At 38.5% G+C, this 22,625-nt stretch overlaps 1 protein-coding gene across 1 annotated transcript in view; it reads right to left on the reverse strand.

Annotated features, from left to right (window-relative positions):
• LOC117528021 (adhesion G protein-coupled receptor E1-like) overlaps window positions 1–22,625 on the reverse strand; it is a 39,186-nt gene that overhangs the window by 11,772 nt on the left and 4,789 nt on the right. The window contains exons 6-15 of the mRNA XM_034190542.1: window positions 16,624–16,704; window positions 16,501–16,530; window positions 16,231–16,393; window positions 16,037–16,150; window positions 15,766–15,938; window positions 12,043–12,252; window positions 11,714–11,917; window positions 9,609–9,848; window positions 7,034–7,125; window positions 6,629–6,788 (exon numbers count right to left, since the gene is read on the reverse strand). Of these exons, the coding sequence (XP_034046433.1) occupies window positions 6,629–6,788; window positions 7,034–7,125; window positions 9,609–9,848; window positions 11,714–11,917; window positions 12,043–12,252; window positions 15,766–15,938; window positions 16,037–16,150; window positions 16,231–16,393; window positions 16,501–16,530; window positions 16,624–16,704 (1,467 nt within the window). The remainder of the gene's footprint in view (window positions 1–6,628; window positions 6,789–7,033; window positions 7,126–9,608; window positions 9,849–11,713; window positions 11,918–12,042; window positions 12,253–15,765; window positions 15,939–16,036; window positions 16,151–16,230; window positions 16,394–16,500; window positions 16,531–16,623; window positions 16,705–22,625) is intronic.

Raw genomic sequence — 22,625 nt, forward strand, 5'->3', positions numbered from 1 at the left:
CAGCGGTGGAAAAGTGATTTCCGAATGTCAGAATGGTTGGGGTTTTCAAAATGCACATGCAGTATGTGTGATTGCAGCACTCATGGCTGCACAAAGTCTGCTGGATGCAGTCTTAATAGAATGTAATGCTCAGGCTGATCATCACAGACTGCACACATCACTGAACATCAATCTGACTGTGCTCACAGTCATACATGCATGCAAACATACAACCTCCAACTGAGGCTGCGTGGTTGTTGATGCTGCCTTGAGGAAGTGTAATAATGTCACACAATCATGTGCATCCAAAATATACCTACTCAAAAATGAAACATTTTGCACAAGCAGGGATTTAACAGTAAAACTTTGAGTGAAAGTCAATTAAATGTAAAGAATGTGCTTGTAGTCTGTTGATAAAATTGTGCAGTAAAGTCGATGAATGCCTTGACTGTGTGATATTGATCATAAATAAAAAATATTAAAGCACAATTAAACAGGGTGACATAATCCCATGCAGTATAGTCAGACAAATGTGGCTTTTTAGTGACCTCTGTTGGTAGTAAAATAAAACTACAAGGCATGACAATGAGGCAACTTGTGTACACTTGCAATCACACAGTTCATCCACTACAACTACTACTACTAATAATAATACAGCAATAATAATAAGTACAAATTTAAGTGTAGTTGCGTGTTCTCTCTGTATTTGTGTGGGTTCCCTCCGGGTGCTCTGGCTTCCTGTTGCTTCCAAAGACATGCAGGTTAGGTGAACTGTCAATTTTAAACTGAGCGTAGGTGCAAGTGTAAATGCGTTTTGTTTTTGGGTTTGTTTGTTTTTTTGTCTATATGTGACCCTGTGATAGACTGGCCTCTTGTCCATGGTGTACCCTGCTTCTCGCCCTATGACTGCTGGGCTAGGCTCCAGCCCCCCATGACCCTTAATTGTAGTAAGAAGGTATAGAAAATGAATGAACTAAATTCAAATCCTTATTCGGTTTCATGGACCATTCCTGTCTGAAGCTACACATCTCGATCATGGTGTGGATCTGGACCAAAGTACACCTCAGGAGACACGTGATCCTGAATGCATGTTTGATTGTGACCTGATCGCTCAGCTTTGTTTCTGATTGCTGAGCTGTGATCCTGATCACTGAACTTGGATGTGATTGTGGAACTTTGATCTTATCTTTCTAACCTTGAGCTTGATTTCTGACTGTTCTGACCTGTACACAGGTTTTGATGAATCGGATTAAAGGGCCCAGGTAGGATATGGATCAAAGGAATCAGTATCAAAGAAAATGTTTAAAGATCAATCCCAAAGGCTGAATCCACCCCTTAATCTGGATCAGCAAGAACATTTAACTAGTTCTTCCTTGACACAAGGTCTACCTGTCTGTTACATTTTGTTTAAAACTGCTTGTCTTTCTGAGGTATGCTGCTGGCAAGCCAACTAACAGACTGACAGATAGACAGATGACAGTTATATACATAAAATCTCCTTGAGAGAAATAGTCATCATAATTTATTATTATTATTATTATTAGTAGTAGTAGTAGTATTTCTCCTGGAGGTTTTATATATAAATACACTGAACAAGCAAAAACTAATTTGACAGTGGATAAATCCATGCCACCCTGTTCTATAGTTAACCTGTATCAAACATACAGTGCAATTACATAACTTAAATACATAAATAAAAATTAAATAACATAACTTAGATGGAAAAACAGACCTCTCAAAATTGCATTTGTTGTTCGCAAAAAGTGCCCCCACCCCCAAAAGAAGAGAAAAAACTTCCAACAAATTGCAATATACAATATAGAAATATATAGCACAAACAAAACTGTAAAGTGTAAAAATAAACTATTTTAATGAATTATATTCACACCTACCAGAACATGTTTACATAGAGATTAAATCACAATGGAATGTGATTACACCAAGATTTTCAGTAATGCTGTCTTTATATATATATATATATTTCACAAGTTCAACTTTCTGAGCTGCTATATATGTTGCATACACAATTGTAACAACTACAGTCTGTAAGTAATAAGAAACTACTGGTTTTAACAGTGTTAGTGCTGGCATATACCTGTTTTTATGCTGACAAATGTAATCATTTAATTTTAATATGCATGTTGCACTCTGAAAACGTGTGAGCTAAACACAAGGTAAATAAATAAATGAAGTTCTTTTCAAATTTGCCTTGTAAATGTCTCGCCTCAGTTTTTCCACCTCCCATGTAAATTCAACACAAATGGTAAGAGCAAAAAACAACTGCCCTCTGAAAATTTGACTTGGTTCCAATTGCATTTACTTAAGAAAGTGACAAAACACACACATCTGTGAAAGCTCCCACACCTAAGCAAATAAATCTCCAGAGACAGAGACAGGTACAGAGACAGAGACATTGTGACAAATTCAACTCCTCACAGTGCTAGGCTTGTTTTGTAAAATTTCAAAATTCTCATATTTTGACCCCGTTTAAGTTATATTTGTAAAATCTAAATGTGTCCCACATTAATGTATTATTATAATACATACAGTAGTGTTCAGAATAATAGTGCTATGTGGCTAAAACGATTAATCCAGGATTTGAGTATATTTCTTATTGTTACATGGGACACAAGGTACCAGTAGATTCAGTAGATTCTCACAAATCCAACAAGATCAAGCATTCATGATATGCACACTCTTAAGGCTATGAAATTGGGATATTAGTAAAAAAAAGTAGAAAAGGGGGTGTTCACAATAATAGTAGTGTAGCATTCAGTCAATGAGTTTGTCAATTTTGTGGAACAAACAGGTGTGAATCAGGTGTCCCCTATTTAAGCATGAAGCCAGCACCTGTTGAACATGCTTTTCTCTTTGAAAGCCTGAGGAAAATGGGACATTCAAGACATTGTTCAGAAGAACAGCGTAGTTTGATTAAAAAGTTGATTGGAGAGGGGAAAACCTATACGCAGGTGCAAAAAATTATAGGCTGTTCATCTACAATGATCTCCAATGCTTTAAAATGGACATCCTACTATGGTGTACGGCCTATATACTATACTGTGGTGTTGGGCCTATATATTGCATACCAGGTATCATGGATCAGTTTGGATATGTCAAAATACTTGAAGAGGTCATGTTGCCTTGTGCTGAAGAGGACATGCCCTTGAAATGGGTGTTTCAACAAGACAATGACCCCAAGCACATTAGTAACCGAGCAAAATCTTGGTTCCAAACCAACAAAATGAATGTCTCGCAGATGTGAAGAAATCATGAAAAATTGTGGTTATACAACTAAATACTAGTTTAGTGATTCACAGGATTGCTAAAAAAGCAGTTTGAACATAATAGTTTTGAGTTTGTAGTGTCAACAGCAGATGCTACTATTATTGTGAACACCCCCTTTTCTACTTTTTTTACTAATAGACCAATTTCATAGCCTTCAGAGTGTGCATATCATGAATGCTTGGTCTTGTTGGATTTGTGAGAATCTACTGAATCTACTGGTACCTTGTTTCCCATGTAACAATAAGAAATATACTCAAAACATGGATTAATCTTTTTAGTCACATAGCACTACTATTATTCTGAACACTACTGTATATAGATAGAGACAGAGCAGAAATAATCAATTTTTATTCCATTCTCCAAAGCTTTCTAATATGTGATTGTCAAACATGTAGGTCCCTACAGCTATGTCAGCTAAGTTTACATTTAAAGGTGCATTATGAAGGTTTTTTGTTTTTTTTTAACATTTGTTGTTCACTTTTTAATGCCCATTTGTGAACAGATTATATATAACCTCACCTCAAAAATGTGGCTGACTTTCTTGGTTGTCTATAACAGCCTGTATAGCTCAGATTGTAAAGAAATCAGGTGAGATTTTGCACAAAAACTGTTTTGCGTATGAAGATTATAATAGTTGTGACTGTTTCCAAGTGTCATGTCCACTACAAAGTAGCCACAGAGGATTGTCATTTGTATTCTGACCTGACCAACTGCTAGTACAACAGAGTCTAAGACAAAATAAATAAATACAACACAATTTAATTAAAACAAAACAAACAAACAAATAGAAACACATGCACACAAAAACATCAACAAAAAATGGGGTTTGATCTGCTGATGTCATGCCAAATGGGAATAAGATTTGCATCAGGTGAACACATGTACACTGGCATGGCTTTTCAGGAATGAACCTTGTTTGCACTTTGGGGATGTCAAATGGCCCTAAATTGGCTTCCATCCTATTGGACAGGTAAGTGAACATGAATGAAAAATGGAAAATAAAATTGTCAGCTCATGTTAGGTAATGTTAGCTTCACTACAAATGCCAGGCATGTCCCAGCTAGCTAACAGCAACATATAGTCCAAAAAAAAGGTTATATTTTTATTGTTTTATATATCGTTGTAACAAGGTAAGACCTTGTGTCCATATAACATTTTTCACCCTTGCAATGAAAGCACTGGCATGGTGCTTTCATCCCATTTTCTTTTTTAGAGAAAGCTCAGGGGATTGGTTTTATTACTACAAATATCAATAAATGCAACTCACCAGCAATACTTAGAGTCCATCCAATCTGCTCCCATAGATGAACATTTCTGTCTGCATTGTGATTCACTTGGCCAACCCTATTATTGATTTCTGTGTTTTAGAGGGTCACATCATGTTTCTCATGCATGCTTGGAAAAGGACGGGTGAGGGTTGGTTGGAATCTAAAACCTCACCATGTGTGTCACTGAAAGTCTATAATGCACCTTTAAACAAAAACTGACATTAATGGTATTAGTACAAATTATACTGTTCTGCAGTCCACATAAAAATAATAAGTTTGACTATAGAGAAATTGGTGCTGAGCATTCAATCTGCTTTATATAAGGCAAGCAGTATCTGCATAGCTAGCTTGTGATTCTTGATAAGAAGTGCAAAACTATCACACGCTCATAATGCCGGAGTTTGCATCAAAGGCATGCCAGGAGCAATGCAAAATAAAGCAACAACATGATGATTGAATTTTGTTGTTTTTGTCATTTTTCACTCAGTCATCATTAATCATGATGTCTTTTCTTCTTGATCTGTCTGTTCAACATTCTTGTCAAAATCTTCTGTCACTGAAGGCACATCCTTCTGTGGATACACATTAATGCAATCACATTAGTATTGTTGCTAAAATTATATAAAGTGTTGCTATGTTACAAATTAAAACCACTCTAACAGTGACTCAGAACTGCATAACACAAATTATAATGGCATCATCGACTAATTTATTTAATGAGACAAGACTAAGCTGAACTGAATGGAGAATATAGATATTAGACCAATATTGGCACTTAGGGCACTATTAGGTTGTCCAAAAGGTGTATAAAGTGCCTTTTTTTGAATGTACTTTAATGATCTAGATAGTATGTTGCAGTTTCAGGAACTGACCTCAGATCTGTCTTTCCCAAAAGAACAGGTAAGCCATTTAATGTACTCCTCCCGCACCTGCAAAATAAAATTCAAGCATTCAAATCTACTTTAACTACAACAAATTCCCCCACCAAAATACCAGCTTTATCTTTCACTAATACACTAACTTTTCCACCATTTTTAGAGATTAGATTAGATATAATTTTATTAATCCCTTGGAAAGACTCCTTCAGGGAAATTGAGGTTCCAGCATCACTGCATAGTAGCACACAGGGTAAGAAGCACACAGAATAAAAGTAAAAAATGATGTGCAAAATGTAAATACAAATATAATTACCAGAAATAGTACTCACTACTGGCTTACTGGCTACTACTGTTCCTCACCTTCCAGTCCTCTGTCTTCCTGTTCCTCCTCCTACCCCCATATAACAGTCTACATTTCACATATAATGTTCAACACCAAGTGTTTGTGATTTTGTTTGAGTTCAGGTTAGAATAGCAATAGCAATAAGAGGAATTTCCATAATTTTTGTTGAAGGAGGCGGGTAACAACAGAACTTGGCTTGAGTTAAAAACTCAGCCTGGGTTCAGTGTAGGATTGGGTTAGGATTATTGGTAGGGGTAGGTTTAGCCCCTGACTTCTCCTTTATCTGGGAGGGGCTGCCAGTTTGTTTGTGGTGACATCATTGCCAGCCATTTGACAAATATGTGGAATATGCATGAATTTTCATGTGTTGCTTTTCAGATGTTTTACAACAAAAATTTTCATGATGGTAACTTAACCCCCCACCAACCCATTAATGGTTTGGTGGGGGGTTAAGTTGGTTCCACTCCTCCAGCCAATGCAAAGGAGTTGGTATCGGGTTATTTGGTCACGTGCTTTTAGTCAGGATTCTGACATTTTGCTGATTGGCTGAGACATGCCGCTCTCTGACTGACTGCAGCCTTTGTTTACAACATCTCGCTGGTACCACAGTCTCTGGAGGAGTGGAACCAACTTACATTTTCGGCGGTTAAGCCACAGCCAATCACAGAGTGTGGCGTGATAGCCAATAGCGGCCAACGTATCAGATGGACCAATCACAGCCATGTTTTCAAAAACACGCTACCAATCTCTTTGTATAAGAGACTGTGGTACCAGTGCTAGTGGGGGGTTGGAACCCATTGCTACGATATTGACATAACACACAAACTATTGACATTATGACTAGTTAATGTGAGTAAGATGACTGATGTGAACACCTCTTTGTTGAACAGACAGTGGACAATGTAGAGGAAGGTTCCCTGCTGAGAGTTAAGGATGATGAAGAGGACCTGAAAGAAAAGGTTTGTCTGGTAGAAGCCTAGAATCCAAGTACAACCCAGTATGATGAACTGGGCCAAGATCTTGAATATAATCAATCTGCAATTAAAAAAAAAAGAAATCATGTCATGGGAATGTGGCCAGTATTTATCAAGTCATACTGAGAACATACAAGCATCCAAATATGTTGCAAGTGGAGACAATTGTGAGAAGATTATTAATCCTATCCCCATTCTAAGTTTGCATTGAATTATTCATGTGAGCATGATTTGGACTCTGTGATAAGATTACTTTGGGGATGTTTCATTTATACCCAAAGACAACCCTGAACATGTTGTACACACCTGGTGTCTTTGGACTGAGAAACATCACTTTTCATGTTTGCCAGCGTGGGTCTCAAACTCCACAGGGTAGCGAGGAACAACATCCAATTAAGCTTTAAGAGAAAAGAAAAACAATTAACTCTTTTTCTGAGTATTCCTCAAAACATTTTAACAACTAGAGGGACACTTTGAAGAGATTTCTCCCACCAAGGCCCCACGCTCATGGATCTGGGACTGATATAACAACCAGTCAAATGATCATGATTACTGATCTTTGATGCTGCTAGCTAGACATTGATCTTGATTGCTGAACTGTGGCCTGGAGCGATGATCTTTGATCCTGAGAATGACCTTTGATGATGAGCATTGACGTTAACTCCTGAGTATTGATTTAATCCTTATTCTTGCCTACTCGTCACTCTGATTTACTGATATTTATTTATAGTTGCTGATCTGCACTCAGTCTGCTATAGTTAAGGCAGATCCTGTCAGATGTCAGAAGCTAAGCAGTGTGGGGCTGGTTAGTACTTGGATGGGAGTCCTCTTCAGAACACCAGGGGCTGTGTGTGTTAAAACTGGAGTTGTGCCAGGAAGGGCATCCAGCATAAATAAATACCAATGTGGATCTGACTGTATCCACTGTGGAAACCCTGAACAAAAACAGGAGTAGCTGAAAGGACAACAACAATTTGCACGTTCTGAACTCTGAGCTGGATCTTTATCCCTAATCACACTTCTCTGATCATGTTCTTGCCCTTTGATGGTAATCATTGATCTTTGATCATCACTGAGCTTTGATCCTCAGTGCTGTCATTTGATCCAATCCAATCTTGATCCTGTACTGAATTTAAACCGGTTTTGAGCATTACTACAGGATCCAAAAATTTGAATCAAAGCTCAGTGAACAGCATCAAAGGTCAGGATCCTTCACTGGATCCATATTTTTACCAACATGTAATGGTAATGGTTTCTTCCTTGGACCATGTCCCTTGTTTCCAACAAAAGATATTAAAATCAGTTCATTAGTTTTTGCATAATCTTGTAAACAAACAAACAGCCTCAGAATATTTTTGTTTGCTTTTTGAATTGGGGCTTTCCAAAAGCAATAATCAAAAATCATGAAGACCTCTGACTCTGCTGTGTTTTAGTACCTCTGTCAAAAAGAACGTGTTTGTTTATTGGCACATTAGCAGCATGAGCCAAAACAAATGAACTGCTTTTAGGTTTATTCCATGGGCCAAGCAGGTTTTCAGTACCACTTAAGGTGATGAAACAACACTTATAATCCAGCCTCAGTATACCATGGCCTACACAAAAATGTAATACAGCAATCCCAAGGTGGCAGCTGTAGCCAGGTAGTAGCCAATGAAGGGTTACACAGGGGTCAAAATGTTAAAATGCTCCAATCATATTGGAAGGTAGAGTTTGGACTATCTGTGACTGAATGTTCTGGAGTTATGGGGTAAAAACAGTAAAAATGGTGACAAAGGTCAATTTCAGTTTGTACAGGGGTCAAAAGTTAAAGTTGCTCTCATTTTGGTAAAAAGTGATGCAAATTATTGTTTGGGTTAATAGGGTTCTAAAAAGGAATAGTTTGCATCATGTATCATGATTAGTTATCATGTTACAAGGTAACTTATATCACATGTCATAGAATCCAACGGATGTCGACCTTGTTTGACCTTTACTTTGGAGACCAAACATCCAACACAGTCTAAACTATTCTATTTATTAATCTTTTTATTTCAACTTATAATTTGCATCATTTTTTACTGAAATTGGAGCAGCTTTAACTTTGACCCCAGAAAGTGTCTTCCTGAGTGAAAAGCTTGGTCCTCCATCCCGCCGGATAGCTTGAATCCATTTCCCATGAACTTCACAATCAACAGAGAAGGAATGAAATGACATGTATGGCTCCTTTTGAGCATTACAACAACAACCGGGTACGCTACAAGAACTCTTGATCGTTGCTTACGCCGGTTGTTTAAACACTATTGGCACTAGCCTCTTCTTTACTGTTGCTACGGAATTATTTGTTTACTTATTGCCGGAAAAAGGTTTCCACAAGGATTGCGTATTTCTGGTCAAATATACAGAAGTTGGGTGAAAGGTCAATACTCACTACAAGGACAACAATCACTGGCCCAATCATAGCAAAGTTAAAATGGCGACTCGTAGAAAGCCAGCATCTGCAACAGAATCGTACATAAATCAGAAATATTGTGATGAAGAAAGAAAAAGAAAGAAGAGAACAAAAAAGAAAAAGAGGAAAAGGAGAAATAGGGAAAGGAATGGGGAAATCAAACATGTATACCTCTATTCATTACAGAGATGCAGGTTTGACATTTTGTGACTCGTTTTGCACAATTTTGAAAGATCAGTCATTTCTGTGGTGCTGTGTGGGCGAGGAGGTGGGTAGTAAGGAAGTACACAATCAGAGGTACTACAACAACAACAAAGATGAGGTGGTATAATGAGGGAAGAGAAAGAAGAACTTAAAGTTTATGTGTAAGAACCTACAGAAAGCAGGACCGGGACTATGCTGTATGGAGAAAAATGACGAGAAACAAAGAAAAAGAAGAGGTCTTACTCACACTTTGGCTTTAGTAGCTCCATAGCCATCAGAATACACCAGCGCAGATACACCCACAATCACAAATGGAACACCATAGCCAATCAGGTAGAGAAGAAGTCGGGGAAGGCCGTCTCTCTGGATGACCTGAACTTTGGAGAGCCTTCGGACCAGCAGATGGAGCTGCAGAGCTTCTAGCAGCATCCACACAAAACTGGCAATAACTAAAAAGTGCTGAAGGCCAGCCAGGACAGTGCAGGCAAGCTGGGAGACAAAGACAAGATACATACTGCATCAGCTGTTCTCACTTGAGAGCACATTTTTCTTTTTCTGCAGACAAGGATGACAAATGGATAGTTCGTAAGGAGCTACATGTCTGGCAAAACTGCTAAATCAAATACTGTAAGACTATTCTCAGAAGAACCGCATTTCATCTTTCAATCCCCTATCAAGTCCTTTTTGTGCATTTGTAGAATGATGAACATGTTGGAAGCTTTTTACATAGAGGAGAGCATGTGCAGGATGAATGGCGAAAAGGGGTGTCAAAACTTGTGCAGGGTGTCCAAGGCATAAACTGAGTGCAACGTCTTGGCAGTGGAGACAATGGGTTGGATTTAACTTATTCATTCAATTATTTTCATTTATATAGCGCCAAATCACAACAAGGTTGCTTCAAGGCGCTTCACACAAGTAAGGTCTAACCTTACCAACCCCCAGAGCAACAGTGGTAAGGTAATACTCCCTCTGAGGAAGAAATCTAAAGCAGACCAGACTCAAAGGGGTGATCCTCTACTTGGGCCATGCTACAGACAACAGCTACAGCTAATAATTGAGTTGCTCTTTAACTAAATGGCACAGTTTTAATGTTTTTGCAAGTCAGTTCATAAAATAACAATAAAAAAAACTAAAAAAAAATCATTAGTCAAAGATGGGTCATGCACCAAACATAACACCGCCTGCCTTTCCCAGGTGAACAGTGTTGTGGTAGAGAGAGAGAGAGAGAGAGAGAGAGAGAGAGAGAGAGAGAGAGAGAGAGAGAGAGAGAGAGAGAGGGAGACCCATGTGATTGGCTATGAGGCAAATATCATCTAGAGCAGGGACTGAAACTAGAGAAACTACAGCTTCATGATGAAGTGCTGTAGAGGAGGATTTTCTTAAAAAGAAGACGTGCAAATTCAGCTACAATTTTCCAGAAGGTACATCTGAGATGCAAGCCTATATTTGATGTTTTGGTGAAAGAAAACATGAAATATACCATAAAATAATGAAAGATGAAATTTGAATCATATTCAACTTTGAATTGGCTCAGGTTGTGGCTTTTACAATAGATAAAAACATGACAAATCTTGAAATATTTATCTATATAATGGCAGCCAAGTGGCCTCTGTGTGCGTGTGTGTGTATGGCTTTGATCACGGCGAAACTGGGGAGAGCTGACATTTGCCATTTGGTATGCTTATGTATTTTAGGTCAAGGATGAACGCTGCTCTTTTAAACAGATACAAGATATAAACTACCAGGGAAAGACTTTTATATAGAGTTATATAGGCCCTGAGGCAAAATGTAGCTGGGGATTATCCCCAGTTGCCATAGTGTGAAGCTGATGAGATTCTATGACTCCCACTGGACAGGACGTCAGTCCAAAGCAAATCACTTCCCCAGACAAGGCAGGTATGCTGCTTGGACAGAACATGTGCGTGGACACATAATGCAACACATTATATGGCAAACACATTAAAGTGTGCTTCAACGCTTTTGCTTCCACTATGTGTAAAGAATGGTCACACATAATGTGCTATTTCAGCCTTCAAGATGGGCCTCTCTTTCACAAATTTCTGAATGAATGGAAGCACAAAGGTAAATCTCAGGGTAAATTACAACCACAAATCAGGAAAAACTTGGGACAATATACATAGTTGTTGCAGTTGATGCAAGCAGTTGATGCAAACAATATAAAAACCTCTTGAAATTTTTGAGTTGCACCTTTGTAAAAGAGATTTGATTTCCATGGCTACAGTGACTAACTTGTACTGGGCCTATATTACATGACTCCAGTGCACGTATTTGCTGCATACGTGTGACCTCCATGAAGAATGCAAATGTAAAAAGAAAGAATGGTGTGACTGTACCTCATATTCAACATATCTGTCATTCCACAGCATTAGTAAATGGGAAAAGAAGAGGCTGAGGCACAGGTGGAGACGGGCTGTGTTGTTGATCTTGGGATTCCAGCTGCACAGGACGAACGTGAGGATAGCCAAAGCCAAGAAGAACAGTCCAATAATCACACAAATTCTGTTCAGCCATTCTAAGAAAGGATCTGACAGTGGAGGCTTAGAAAAAAAAAACAAAAAACAAAAACGGAGTCATGGTGAATGTTTTATTTTAATCCATTAAACAGGATTCAGTTATTTACATATGACATGATCATTCTTTGACATATTAATGGCACATGTACCTCCCCAATCTGCATGATAAGGGCAAAAGTAGAAAGATGAGAGCAGCTGCACACGGTATAGTTTTCACCAGAGTATGCTACCCAACAACCTTCCGTAGCCCAACGCATTGTTCCTCCACCTGATTTACTCACACCTGCCTGACCCTTTGTTTCATTCCTGGGCTTGTGTTCCCAGTACACACAAGTTATAAATCCACGTTCAGGTAAATTCTGAAAAATATCAAGATACACAATGATTAGCGACATTAAAATTGGATGGATGGATGGATAGATGGTTTTATATATCTCTCTATAGATGGACAGATGGATAGATGGATAATGGTTGCATTGTTTTGATATTTCTCTCTATGAATGGATGGATGGATACTGGTTGTATTGTTTTGATATCTCTCTCTATGGATGGATGGATGGATGGATACTGGTTGTATTGTTTTGCTATTTCTCTCTAAGGAGGGATAGATGGATACTGGTTGTATTGTTTTGCTATTTCTCTCTATGGATAGATGATGGATGGATACTGGTTGTATTGTTTTGCTATTTCTCTCTATGGATAGATGATGGATGGATACTGGTTGTATTGTTTTGATATTTCTCTCTATAGATGGATGGATGGATACTGTTTGTATTGTTTTGATATTTCTCTCTATGGATGGATGGATACTGTTTGTATTGTTTTGATATTTCTCTCTATGGATGGATGATTACTGTTTGTATTGTTTTGATATTTCTCTCTATGGATGGATGATTACTGTTTGTATTGTTTTGATATTTCTCTCTATGGATGGATGATGGATGGATACTGGTTGTATTGTTTTGATATATCTCTCTATGGATGGATGATGGATGGATACTGGTTGTATTGTTTTGATATATCTCTCTATGGATGGATGGATGGATGGATGGATACTGGTTGTATTGTTTTGATATATCTCTCTATGGATGGATGGATGGATACTGGTTGTATTGTTTTGATATTTCTCTCTATGGATGGATGAATGATGGATACTGGTTGTATTGTTTTGATTTTTCTCTCTATGGATGGATGAATGAATGATGGATACTGGTTGTATTGTTTTGATATTTCTCTCTATGGATGGATGAATGATGGATACTGGTTGTATTGTTTTGATTTCTCTCTATGGATGGATGAATGATGGATACTGGTTGTATTGTTTTGATATCTCTCTATGGATGGATGGATGATGGATGGATACTGGTTGTATTGTTTTGATATCTCTCTATGGATGGATGGATGATGGATGGATACTGGTTGTATTGTTTTGATATCTCTCTCTATGGATGGATGGATGATGGATGGATACTGGTTGTATTGTTTTGATATCTCTCTCTATGGATGGATGGATGATGGATGGATACTGGTTGTATTGTTCTATCGCTCTGTGGATGGATGGATACTGGTTGTATTGTTTGATATTTCTCTCTATAGATGGATGGATGGATACTGGTTGTATTGTTTTGATATTTCTCTCTAAGGATGGATGGATGGATGATTACTGTTTGTATTGTTTTGATATTTCTCTCTATGGATGGATGATGGATGGATACTGGTTGTATTGTTCTATCGCTCTGTGGATGGATGGATACTGGTTGTATTGTTTTGATATCTCTCTCTATGGATGCATGGATGGATGGATGGATACTGGTTGTATTGTTTTGATATCTCTCTCTATGGATGGATGGATGATGGATGGATACTGGTTGTATTGTTCTATCGCTCTGTGGATGGATGGATACTGGTTGTATTGTTTGATATTTCTCTCTATAGATGGATGGATGGATACTGGTTGTATTGTTTTGATATTTCTCTCTAAGGATGGATGGATGGATGATTACTGTTTGTATTGTTTTGATATTTCTCTCTATGGATGGATGATGGATGGATACTGGTTGTATTGTTCTATCGCTCTGTGGATGGATGGATACTGGTTGTATTGTTTTGATATCTCTCTCTATGGATGCATGGATGGATACTGGTTGTATTGTTTTGATATCTCTCTCTATGGATGGATGGATGGATACTGGTTGTATTGTTTTGATATCTCTCTCTATGGATGGATGGATGGATACTGGTTGTATTGTTTTGATATCTCTCTCTATGGATGGATAGATGGATGGATGGATACTGGTTGTATTGTTTTGATATCCCTCTCTATGGATGGATGGATGGATACTGGTTGTATTGTTTTGCTATTTCTCTCTATGGATGGATGGATGATGGATGGATACTGTTGTATTGTTTTGATATCTCTCTCTATGGATGGATGATGGATGGATACTGTTGTATTGTTTTGATATCTCTTTCTATGGATGGATGAATGATGGATACTGGTTGTATTGTTTTGATATTTCTCTCTATGGATGGATGATGGATGGATACTGGTTGTATTGTTTTGATATCTCTCTATGGATGGATGGATGATGGATGGATACTGGTTGTATTGTTTTGATATCTCTCTCTCTATGGATGGATGGATACTGGTTGTATTGTTTTGATATCTCTCTCTCTATGGATGGATGGATACTGGTTGTAATGTTTTGATATCTCTCTCTCTATGGCTGGATGGATACTGGTTGTAATGTTTTGATATCTCTCTCTCTATGGCTGGATGGATACTGGTTGTAATGTTTTGATATCTCTCTCTATGGCTGGATGGATACTGGTTGTAATGTTTTGATATCTCTCTCTCTATGGCTGGATGGATACTGGTTGTAATGTTTTGATATCTCTCTCTCTATGGCTGGATGGATACTGGTTGTAATGTTTTGATATCTCTCTCTATGGCTGGATGGATACTGGTTGTAATGTTTTGATATCTCTCTCTATGGCTGGATGGATACTGGTTGTAATGTTTTGATATCTCTCTCTATGGCTGGATGGATACTGGTTGTAATGTTTTGATATCTCTCTATGGCTGGATGGATACTGGTTGTAATGTTTTGATATCTCTCTCTATGGCTGGATGGATACTGGTTGTAATGTTTTGATATCTCTCTCTATGGATGGATGGATGGATGGATACTGGTTGTATTGTTTTGATATCTCTCTCTATGGATGGATGGATACTGGTTGTAATGGTTTGATATCTCTCTCTATGGATGGATGGATGGATGGATGGATGGATACTGGTTGTATTGTTTTGATATTTCTCTCTGTGGATGGATGATGGATGGATACTGGTTGTATTGTTTTGATATTTCTCTCTATGATGGATGGATGGATGGATGGATACTGGTTGTATTGTTTTGATATTTCTCTCTGTGGATGGATGATGGATGGATACTGGTTGTATTGTTTTGATATTTCTCTCTATGATGGATGGATGGATGGATGGATGGATGGATGGATACTGGTTGTATTGTTTTGATATTTCTCTCTATGGATGGATGGATACTGGTTGTATTGTTTTGATATTTCTCTCTATGGATGGATGGATACTGGTTGTATTGTTCTGATATCTCTCTCTATGGATGGATGGATGGATGGATACTGGTTGTATTGTTTTATATTTCTCTCTGTGGATGGATGATGGATGGATACTGGTTGTATTGTTTTGATATTTCTCTCTATGGATGGATGATGGATGGATACTGGTTGTATTGTTTTGATATTTCTCTCTATGGATGGATGATGGATGGATACTGGTTGTATTGTTTTGATATTTCTCTCTATGGATGGATGGATGGATGGATAAAGTGGCTCACCTTGTGGTAGATTGTGAAGTTGACTGGATCTGTGAGGGTGGAGGTGTTTACTTGCGGTATAGTTGCAGTGATCACATCAGAGTACATCTCTGTTTGATTCTCTGATTTAAAGTATTGATCACTTAAAAGTTTATCCATCCCAGTAAGTGTCAGGAAGGCAACTCCTGCAGAACCTGGAAATGTCCAAGTGATAATGAAAAAAACAAAATGTCAAAATGTTTTTCATGTTGATCATATTAATCCTCACCCACTCACTCATTCACACTCTCACCATTGTTCTCTTTGGCTATTTTCTTCATGTTGAGCTCCATGGTGTTTCCTTTTGCAGTGAGTGGGGTATCGCTTTCATTGTCACTGCCCGGACGAACAGCATACAGACTCATATCTTTTACAGTGGTGCAATTAATGAAAGGTTTAGTGCACACTCACTCAGTCAGGCGGTGAACTCTAAGAAATTCCTCTTACCAACTGTTAAAGTGTGCAAGTTTTTCCTCGTCATGTTCTGAGAAGGCCGCAGCAAAGCAGAAACCAAACGGTCTGAGATGCCCAGGATCACCGTGCCGGTCTCACCGTCTCCTTCACTACTCACCTTGACCAACTTGGACCCTGGTCCAACGCTTGACACTTCCTTTATCAATAAGCAGAATTAAAAGTAATTCAAACAACTAGACATATAGGAAGTCATGAAATCTGAGTACACAACAATACTGTTACTAAATGTTGTTGGTCAGTTACCATAGATGCAGCAAAGCAATTTGTCACCGTCTACAAGGACATAAGGGACACTGTTAAGGAGTAATGATCAAATGCTTAAATAAAAACAATATGCAAACACCAAAAGCAATTAAAAATACAAACGGCATCTGGCAGCAGCATTGTTGTGCTGTTAACAAGTTCTTTGTCCATATTGTCAAGGAAAGCTCTCTCTTTGGACTGACCCTGCAACAGATGTGCATGTGGAGCTTTTATTAATCTCTGAATTCCCTGAAGTTAAAAACAGATTTAAACAGTGTTGCAGAGTAATGGATTGTATATTAATATTGTTGTATATTAAGGTTACAAAACAAGTCACAAACTGACAATGACTTCCAGTGCCAATGGCAAAAATTGGGATTATTTTTTAAATTTCAGTTTTCTGCATGTGATGTGACCATAGCAGATCTCTCACCACTCTGCTCTTAAATGAACTACAGTGAAAGTTACCACTGCTGTCAATGTTGCAAGAACATCTCATTAAAAGTCTGTTAAGTATTTCTTTTTCTAAAGTTACTTATGAATATTAGCAATTGCTAGTTTTTTTGTTTTAAGTTGTTTAATTTAAAGTTGTTTCTAAAATATAGTTATTTATTTTGGTATGTTTGAAAAACTGAATAATAGTGACTTATAACTCCATATAAATTATATGCAGCAATATATTGGCAATTATACATTTTTATTAATTTGTTTATTTTGAAGTTGTTTGTAAAATATAGTTGTTTATTTGGTATGTTTGTAAGACTGAATAATTGTGACTAATAACTCCGTAAAAATTATCTTCACTCCTTCAGACAAACATGCACTGCATCATCATCATCATCATTGTTAGTTGGAATTTTTGGTCATTTTAAAGATGTATTTAGTGTATTATTATGACTTTATCAAGACTTTATAGTGTGGGGAAACAGTTGCAAAAATGTTCAAAAAATGCAGTGATATCTTAAATATGGCTACATTCTGCAGTTGTTGTGTTTGTGCTGTGATGCTGTCTCTCTTTCTCCTCCCCCACCTAACCTCCTGACTACCAGGTATATCCTCCTGACCTTCCTGGTAGTCAGGAGGAGTCTTGATAAAGTCATAATAATACACTAAGTACATCTTTAAAATGACCAAAAATTCCAACTAACAATGATGATGTAACCATTATTACATCACTGATTTTAAGCAGCTGACAACACAAACACAAATACAGGTTCATAATCAATCAATCAATCAATTTTTTCATATAGCGCCAAATCACAACAAACAGTTGTCCCAAGGCGCTTTATATTGTAAGGCAAGGCCATACAATAATTATGTAAAACCCTAACGGTCAAAACGACCCCCTGTGAGCAAGCACTTGGCTACAGTGGGAAGGAAAAACTCCCTTTTAACAGGAAGAAACCTCCAGCAGAACCAGGCTCAGGGAGGGGCAGTCTTCTGCTGGGACTGGTTGGGGCTGAGGGAGAGAACCAGGAAAAAGACATGCTGTGGAGGGGAGCAGAGATCGATCACTAATGATTAAATGCAGAGTGGTGCATACAGAGCAAAAAGAGAAAGAAACAGTGCATCATGGGAACCCCCCAGCAGTCTACGTCTATAGCAGCATAACTAAGGGATGGTTCAGGGTCACCTGATCCAGCCCTAACTATAAGCTTTAGCAAAAAGGAAAGTTTTAAGCCTAATCTTAAAAGTAGAGAGGGTGTCTGTCTCCCTGATCTGAATTGGGAGCTGGTTCCACAGGAGAGGAGCCTGAAAGCTGAAGGCTCTGCCTCCCATTCTACTCTTACAAACCCTAGGAACTACAAGTAAGCCTGCAGTCTGAGAGCGAAGCGCTCTATTGGGGTGATATGGTACTACGAGGTCCCTAAGATAAGATGGGACCTGATTATTCAAAACCTTATAAGTAAGAAGAAGAATTTTAAATTCTATTCTAGAATTAACAGGAAGCCAATGAAGAGAGGCCAATATGGGTGAGATATGCTCTCTCCTTCTAGTCCCCGTCAGTACTCTAGCTGCAGCATTTTGAATTAACTGAAGGCTTTTTAGGGAACTTTTAGGCCAACCTGATAATAATGAATTACAATAGTCCAGCCTAGAGGAAATAAATGCATGAATTAGTTTTTCAGCATCACTCTGAGACAAGACCTTTCTAATTTTAGAGATATTGCGCAAATGCAAAAAAGCAGTCCTACATATTTGTTTAATATGCACATTGAATGACATATCCTGATCAAAAATGACTCCAAGATTTCTCACAGTATTACTAGAGGTCAGGGTAATGCCATCCAGAGTAAGGATCTGGTTAGACACCATGTTTCTAAGATTTGTGGGGCCAAGTACAATAACTTCAGTTTTATCTGAGTTTAAAAGCAGGAAATTAGAGGTCATCCAGGTCTTTATGTCTGTAAGACAATCCTGCAGTTTAGCTAATTGGTGTGTGTCCTCTGGCTTCATGGATAGATAAAGCTGGGTATCATCTGCATAACAATGAAAATTTAAGCAATACCGTCTAATAATACTGCCTAAGGGAAGCATGTATAAAGTGAATAAAATTGGTCCTAGCACAGAACCTTGTGGAACTCCATAATTAACTTTAGTCTGTGAAGAAGATTCCCCATTTACATGAACAAATTGTAATCTATTAGACAAATATGATTCAAACCACCGCAGCGCAGTGCCTTTAATACCTATGGCATGCTCTAATCTCTGTAATAAAATTTTATGGTCAACAGTATCAAAAGCAGCACTGAGGTCTAACAGAACAAGCACAGAGATGAGTCCACTGTCCAAGGCCATAAGAAGATCATTTGTAACCTTCACTAATGCTGTTTCTGTACTATGATGAATTCTAAAACCTGACTGAAACTCTTCAAATAGACCATTCCTCTGCAGATGATCAGTTAGCTGTTTTACAACTACCCTTTCAAGAATTTTTGAGAGAAAAGGAAGGTTGGAGATTGGCCTATAATTAGCTAAGATAGCTGGGTCAAGTGATGGCTTTTTAAGTAATGGTTTAATTACTGCCACCTTAAAAGCCTGTGGTACATAGCCAACTAACAAAGATAGATTGATCATATTTAAGATCGAAGCATTAAATAATGGTAGGGCTTCCTTGAGCAGCCTGGTAGGAATGGGGTCTAATAAACATGTTGATGGTTTGGATGAAGTAACTAATGAAAATAACTCAGACAGAACAATCGGAGAGAAAGAGTCTAACCAAATACCGGCATCACTGAAAGCAGCCAAAGATAACGATACGTCTTTGGGATGGTTATGAGTAATTTTTTCTCTAATAGTTAAAATTTTGTTAGCAAAGAAAGTCATGAAGTCATTACTAGTTAAAGTTAATGGAATACTGAGCTCAATAGAGCTCTGACTCTTTGTCAGCCTGGCTACAGTGCTGAAAAGAAACCTGGGGTTGTTCTTATTTTCTTCAATTAGTGATGAGTAGAAAGATGTCCTAGCTTTACGGAGGGCTTTTTTATAGAGCAACAGACTCTTTTTCCAGGCTAAGTGAAGATCTTCTAAATTAGTGAGACGCCATTTCCTCTCCAACTTACGGGTTATCTGCTTTAAGCTACGGGTTTGTGAGTTATACCACGGAGTCAGGCACTTCTGATTTAAAGCTCTCTTTTTTAGAGGAGCTACAGCATCCAAAGTTGTCTTCAATGAGGATGTAAAACTATTGATGAGATACTCTATCTCCCTTACAGAGTTTAGGTAGCTACTCTGCACTGTGTTGGTATATGGCATTAGAGAACATAAAGAAGGAATCATATCCTTAAACCTAGTTACAGCGCTTTCTGAAAGACTTCTAGTGTAATGAAACTTATTCCCCACTGCTGGGTAGTCCATCAGAGTAAATGTAAATGTTATTAAGAAATGATCAGACAGAAGGGAGTTTTCAGGGAATACTGTTAAGTCTTCTATTTCCATACCATAAGTCAGAACAAGATCTAAGATATGATTAAAGTGGTGGGTGGACTCATTTACTTTTTGAGCAAAGCCAATAGAGTCTAATAATAGATTAAATGCAGTGTTGAGGCTGTCATTCTCAGCATCTGTGTGGATGTTAAAATCGCCCACTATAATTATCTTATCTGAGCTAAGCACTAAGTCAGACAAAAGGTCTGAAAATTCACAGAGAAACTCACAGTAACGACCAGGTGGACGATAGACAATAACAAATAAAACTGGTTTTTGGGACTTCCAATTTGGATGGACAAGACTAAGAGTCAAGCTTTCAAATGAATTAAAGCTCTGTCTGGGTTTTTGATTAATTAATAAGCTGGAATGGAAGATTGCTGCTAATCCTCCGCCCCGGCCCGTGCTACGAGCATTCTGACAGTTAGTGTGACTCGGGGGTGTTGACTCATTTAAACTAACATATTCATCCTGCTGTAACCAGGTTTCTGTAAGGCAGAATAAATCAATATGTTGATCAATTATTATATCATTTACCAACAGGGACTTAGAAGAGAGAGACCTAATGTTTAATAGACCACATTTAACTGTTTTAGTCTGTGGTGCAGTTGAAGGTGCTATATTATTTTTTATTTTTGAATTTTTATGCTTAAATAGATTTTTGCTGGTTATTGGTAGTCTGGGAGCAGGCACCGTCTCTACGGGGATGGGGTAATGAGGGGATGGCAGGGGGAGAGAAGCTGCAGAGAGGTGTGTAAGACTACAACTCTGCTTCCTGGTCCCAACCCTGGATAGTCACGGTTTGGAGGATTTAAGAAAATTGGCCCGATTTCTAGAAATGAGAGCTGCTCCATCCAAAGTGGGATGGATGCCGTCTCTCCTAACAAGACCAGGTTTTCCCCAGAAGCTTTGCCAATTATCTATGAAGCCCACCTCATTTTTTGGACACCACTCAGACAGCCAGCAATTCAAGGAGAACATGCGGCTAAACATGTCACTCCCGGTCCGATTGGGGAGGGGCCCAGAGAAAACTACAGACTCCGACATTGTTTTTGCAAAGTTACACACCGATTTAATGTTAATTTTAGTGACCTCCGATTGGCGTAACCGGGTGTCATTACTGCCGACGTGAATTACAATCTTATCAAATTTACGCTTAGCCTTAGCCAGCAGTTTCAAATTTCCTTCAATGTCGCCTGCTCTGGCCCCCGGAAGACAATTGACTATGGTTGCTGGTGTCGCTAACTTCACATTTCTCAAAACAGAGTCGCCAATAACCAGAGTTTGATCCTCGGCGGGTGTGTCGCCGAGTGGGGAAAAACGGTTAGAAATGTGAACGGGTTGGCGGTGTACACAGGGCTTCTGTTTAGGGCTACGCTTCCTCCTCACAGTCACCCAGTCAGCCTGCTTTCCCGGCTGCTCGGGATCTGCCAGGGGGGAACTAACGGCGGCTAAGCTACCTTGGTCCGCACCGACTACAGGGGCCTGGCTAGCTGTAGAATTTTCCACGGTGCGGTGCCGAGTCTCCAATTCGCCCAGCCTGGCCTCCAAAGCTACGAATAAGCTACACTTATTACAAGTACCGTTACTGCTAAAGGAGGCCGAGGAATAACTAAACATTTCACACCCAGAGCAGAAAAGTGCGGGAGAGACAGGAGAAGCCGCCATGCTAAATCGGCTAAGAGCTAGTAGCTACGCTAAGCTAGCGGATTCCTAAAAACACGCAAAGTGAATAATGTGTAAATAATTTAGAGGTGATTCAGCAGAAGGAGTGCTTTAGTTAAGGCACGTAAAGATTACACTGGGAAACAAATCGTAATCTAGATAACTAGATCAATCTAACTGCGCAGATTAAACAGCTAACAGATACAGAAAAACACCGCTGTGCTCCGGAACAGGAAGTGATACAATACCGCAGTGAGAGCCAACCACCAGTAGAGGCCAGTAGAGGCAATGTACGTGTTCATAAGAACACGTACTCTGTAAAAGTAACAAAGGTTAATTGTGGTGGAAATACAGACATCTCTCCGTCTCACTGAGGCTCCTACAAAAGACTGTCTTGGAATTGTAGTTTTAATGGAACTCTGCTAAATCTAAATTTAAAATCTATCACTATGAAATCAGTTGAAAAAAAATTTAAATTGTAATGACCTTACAATGTGCAATTATTACAACTATTATGTTTAAAAATAAATGTG

The sequence above is a fragment of the Thalassophryne amazonica genome, chromosome 16 (genome assembly GCF_902500255.1).
Source record: "Thalassophryne amazonica chromosome 16, fThaAma1.1, whole genome shotgun sequence".
NCBI lineage: Eukaryota > Metazoa > Chordata > Actinopteri > Batrachoidiformes > Batrachoididae > Thalassophryne > Thalassophryne amazonica.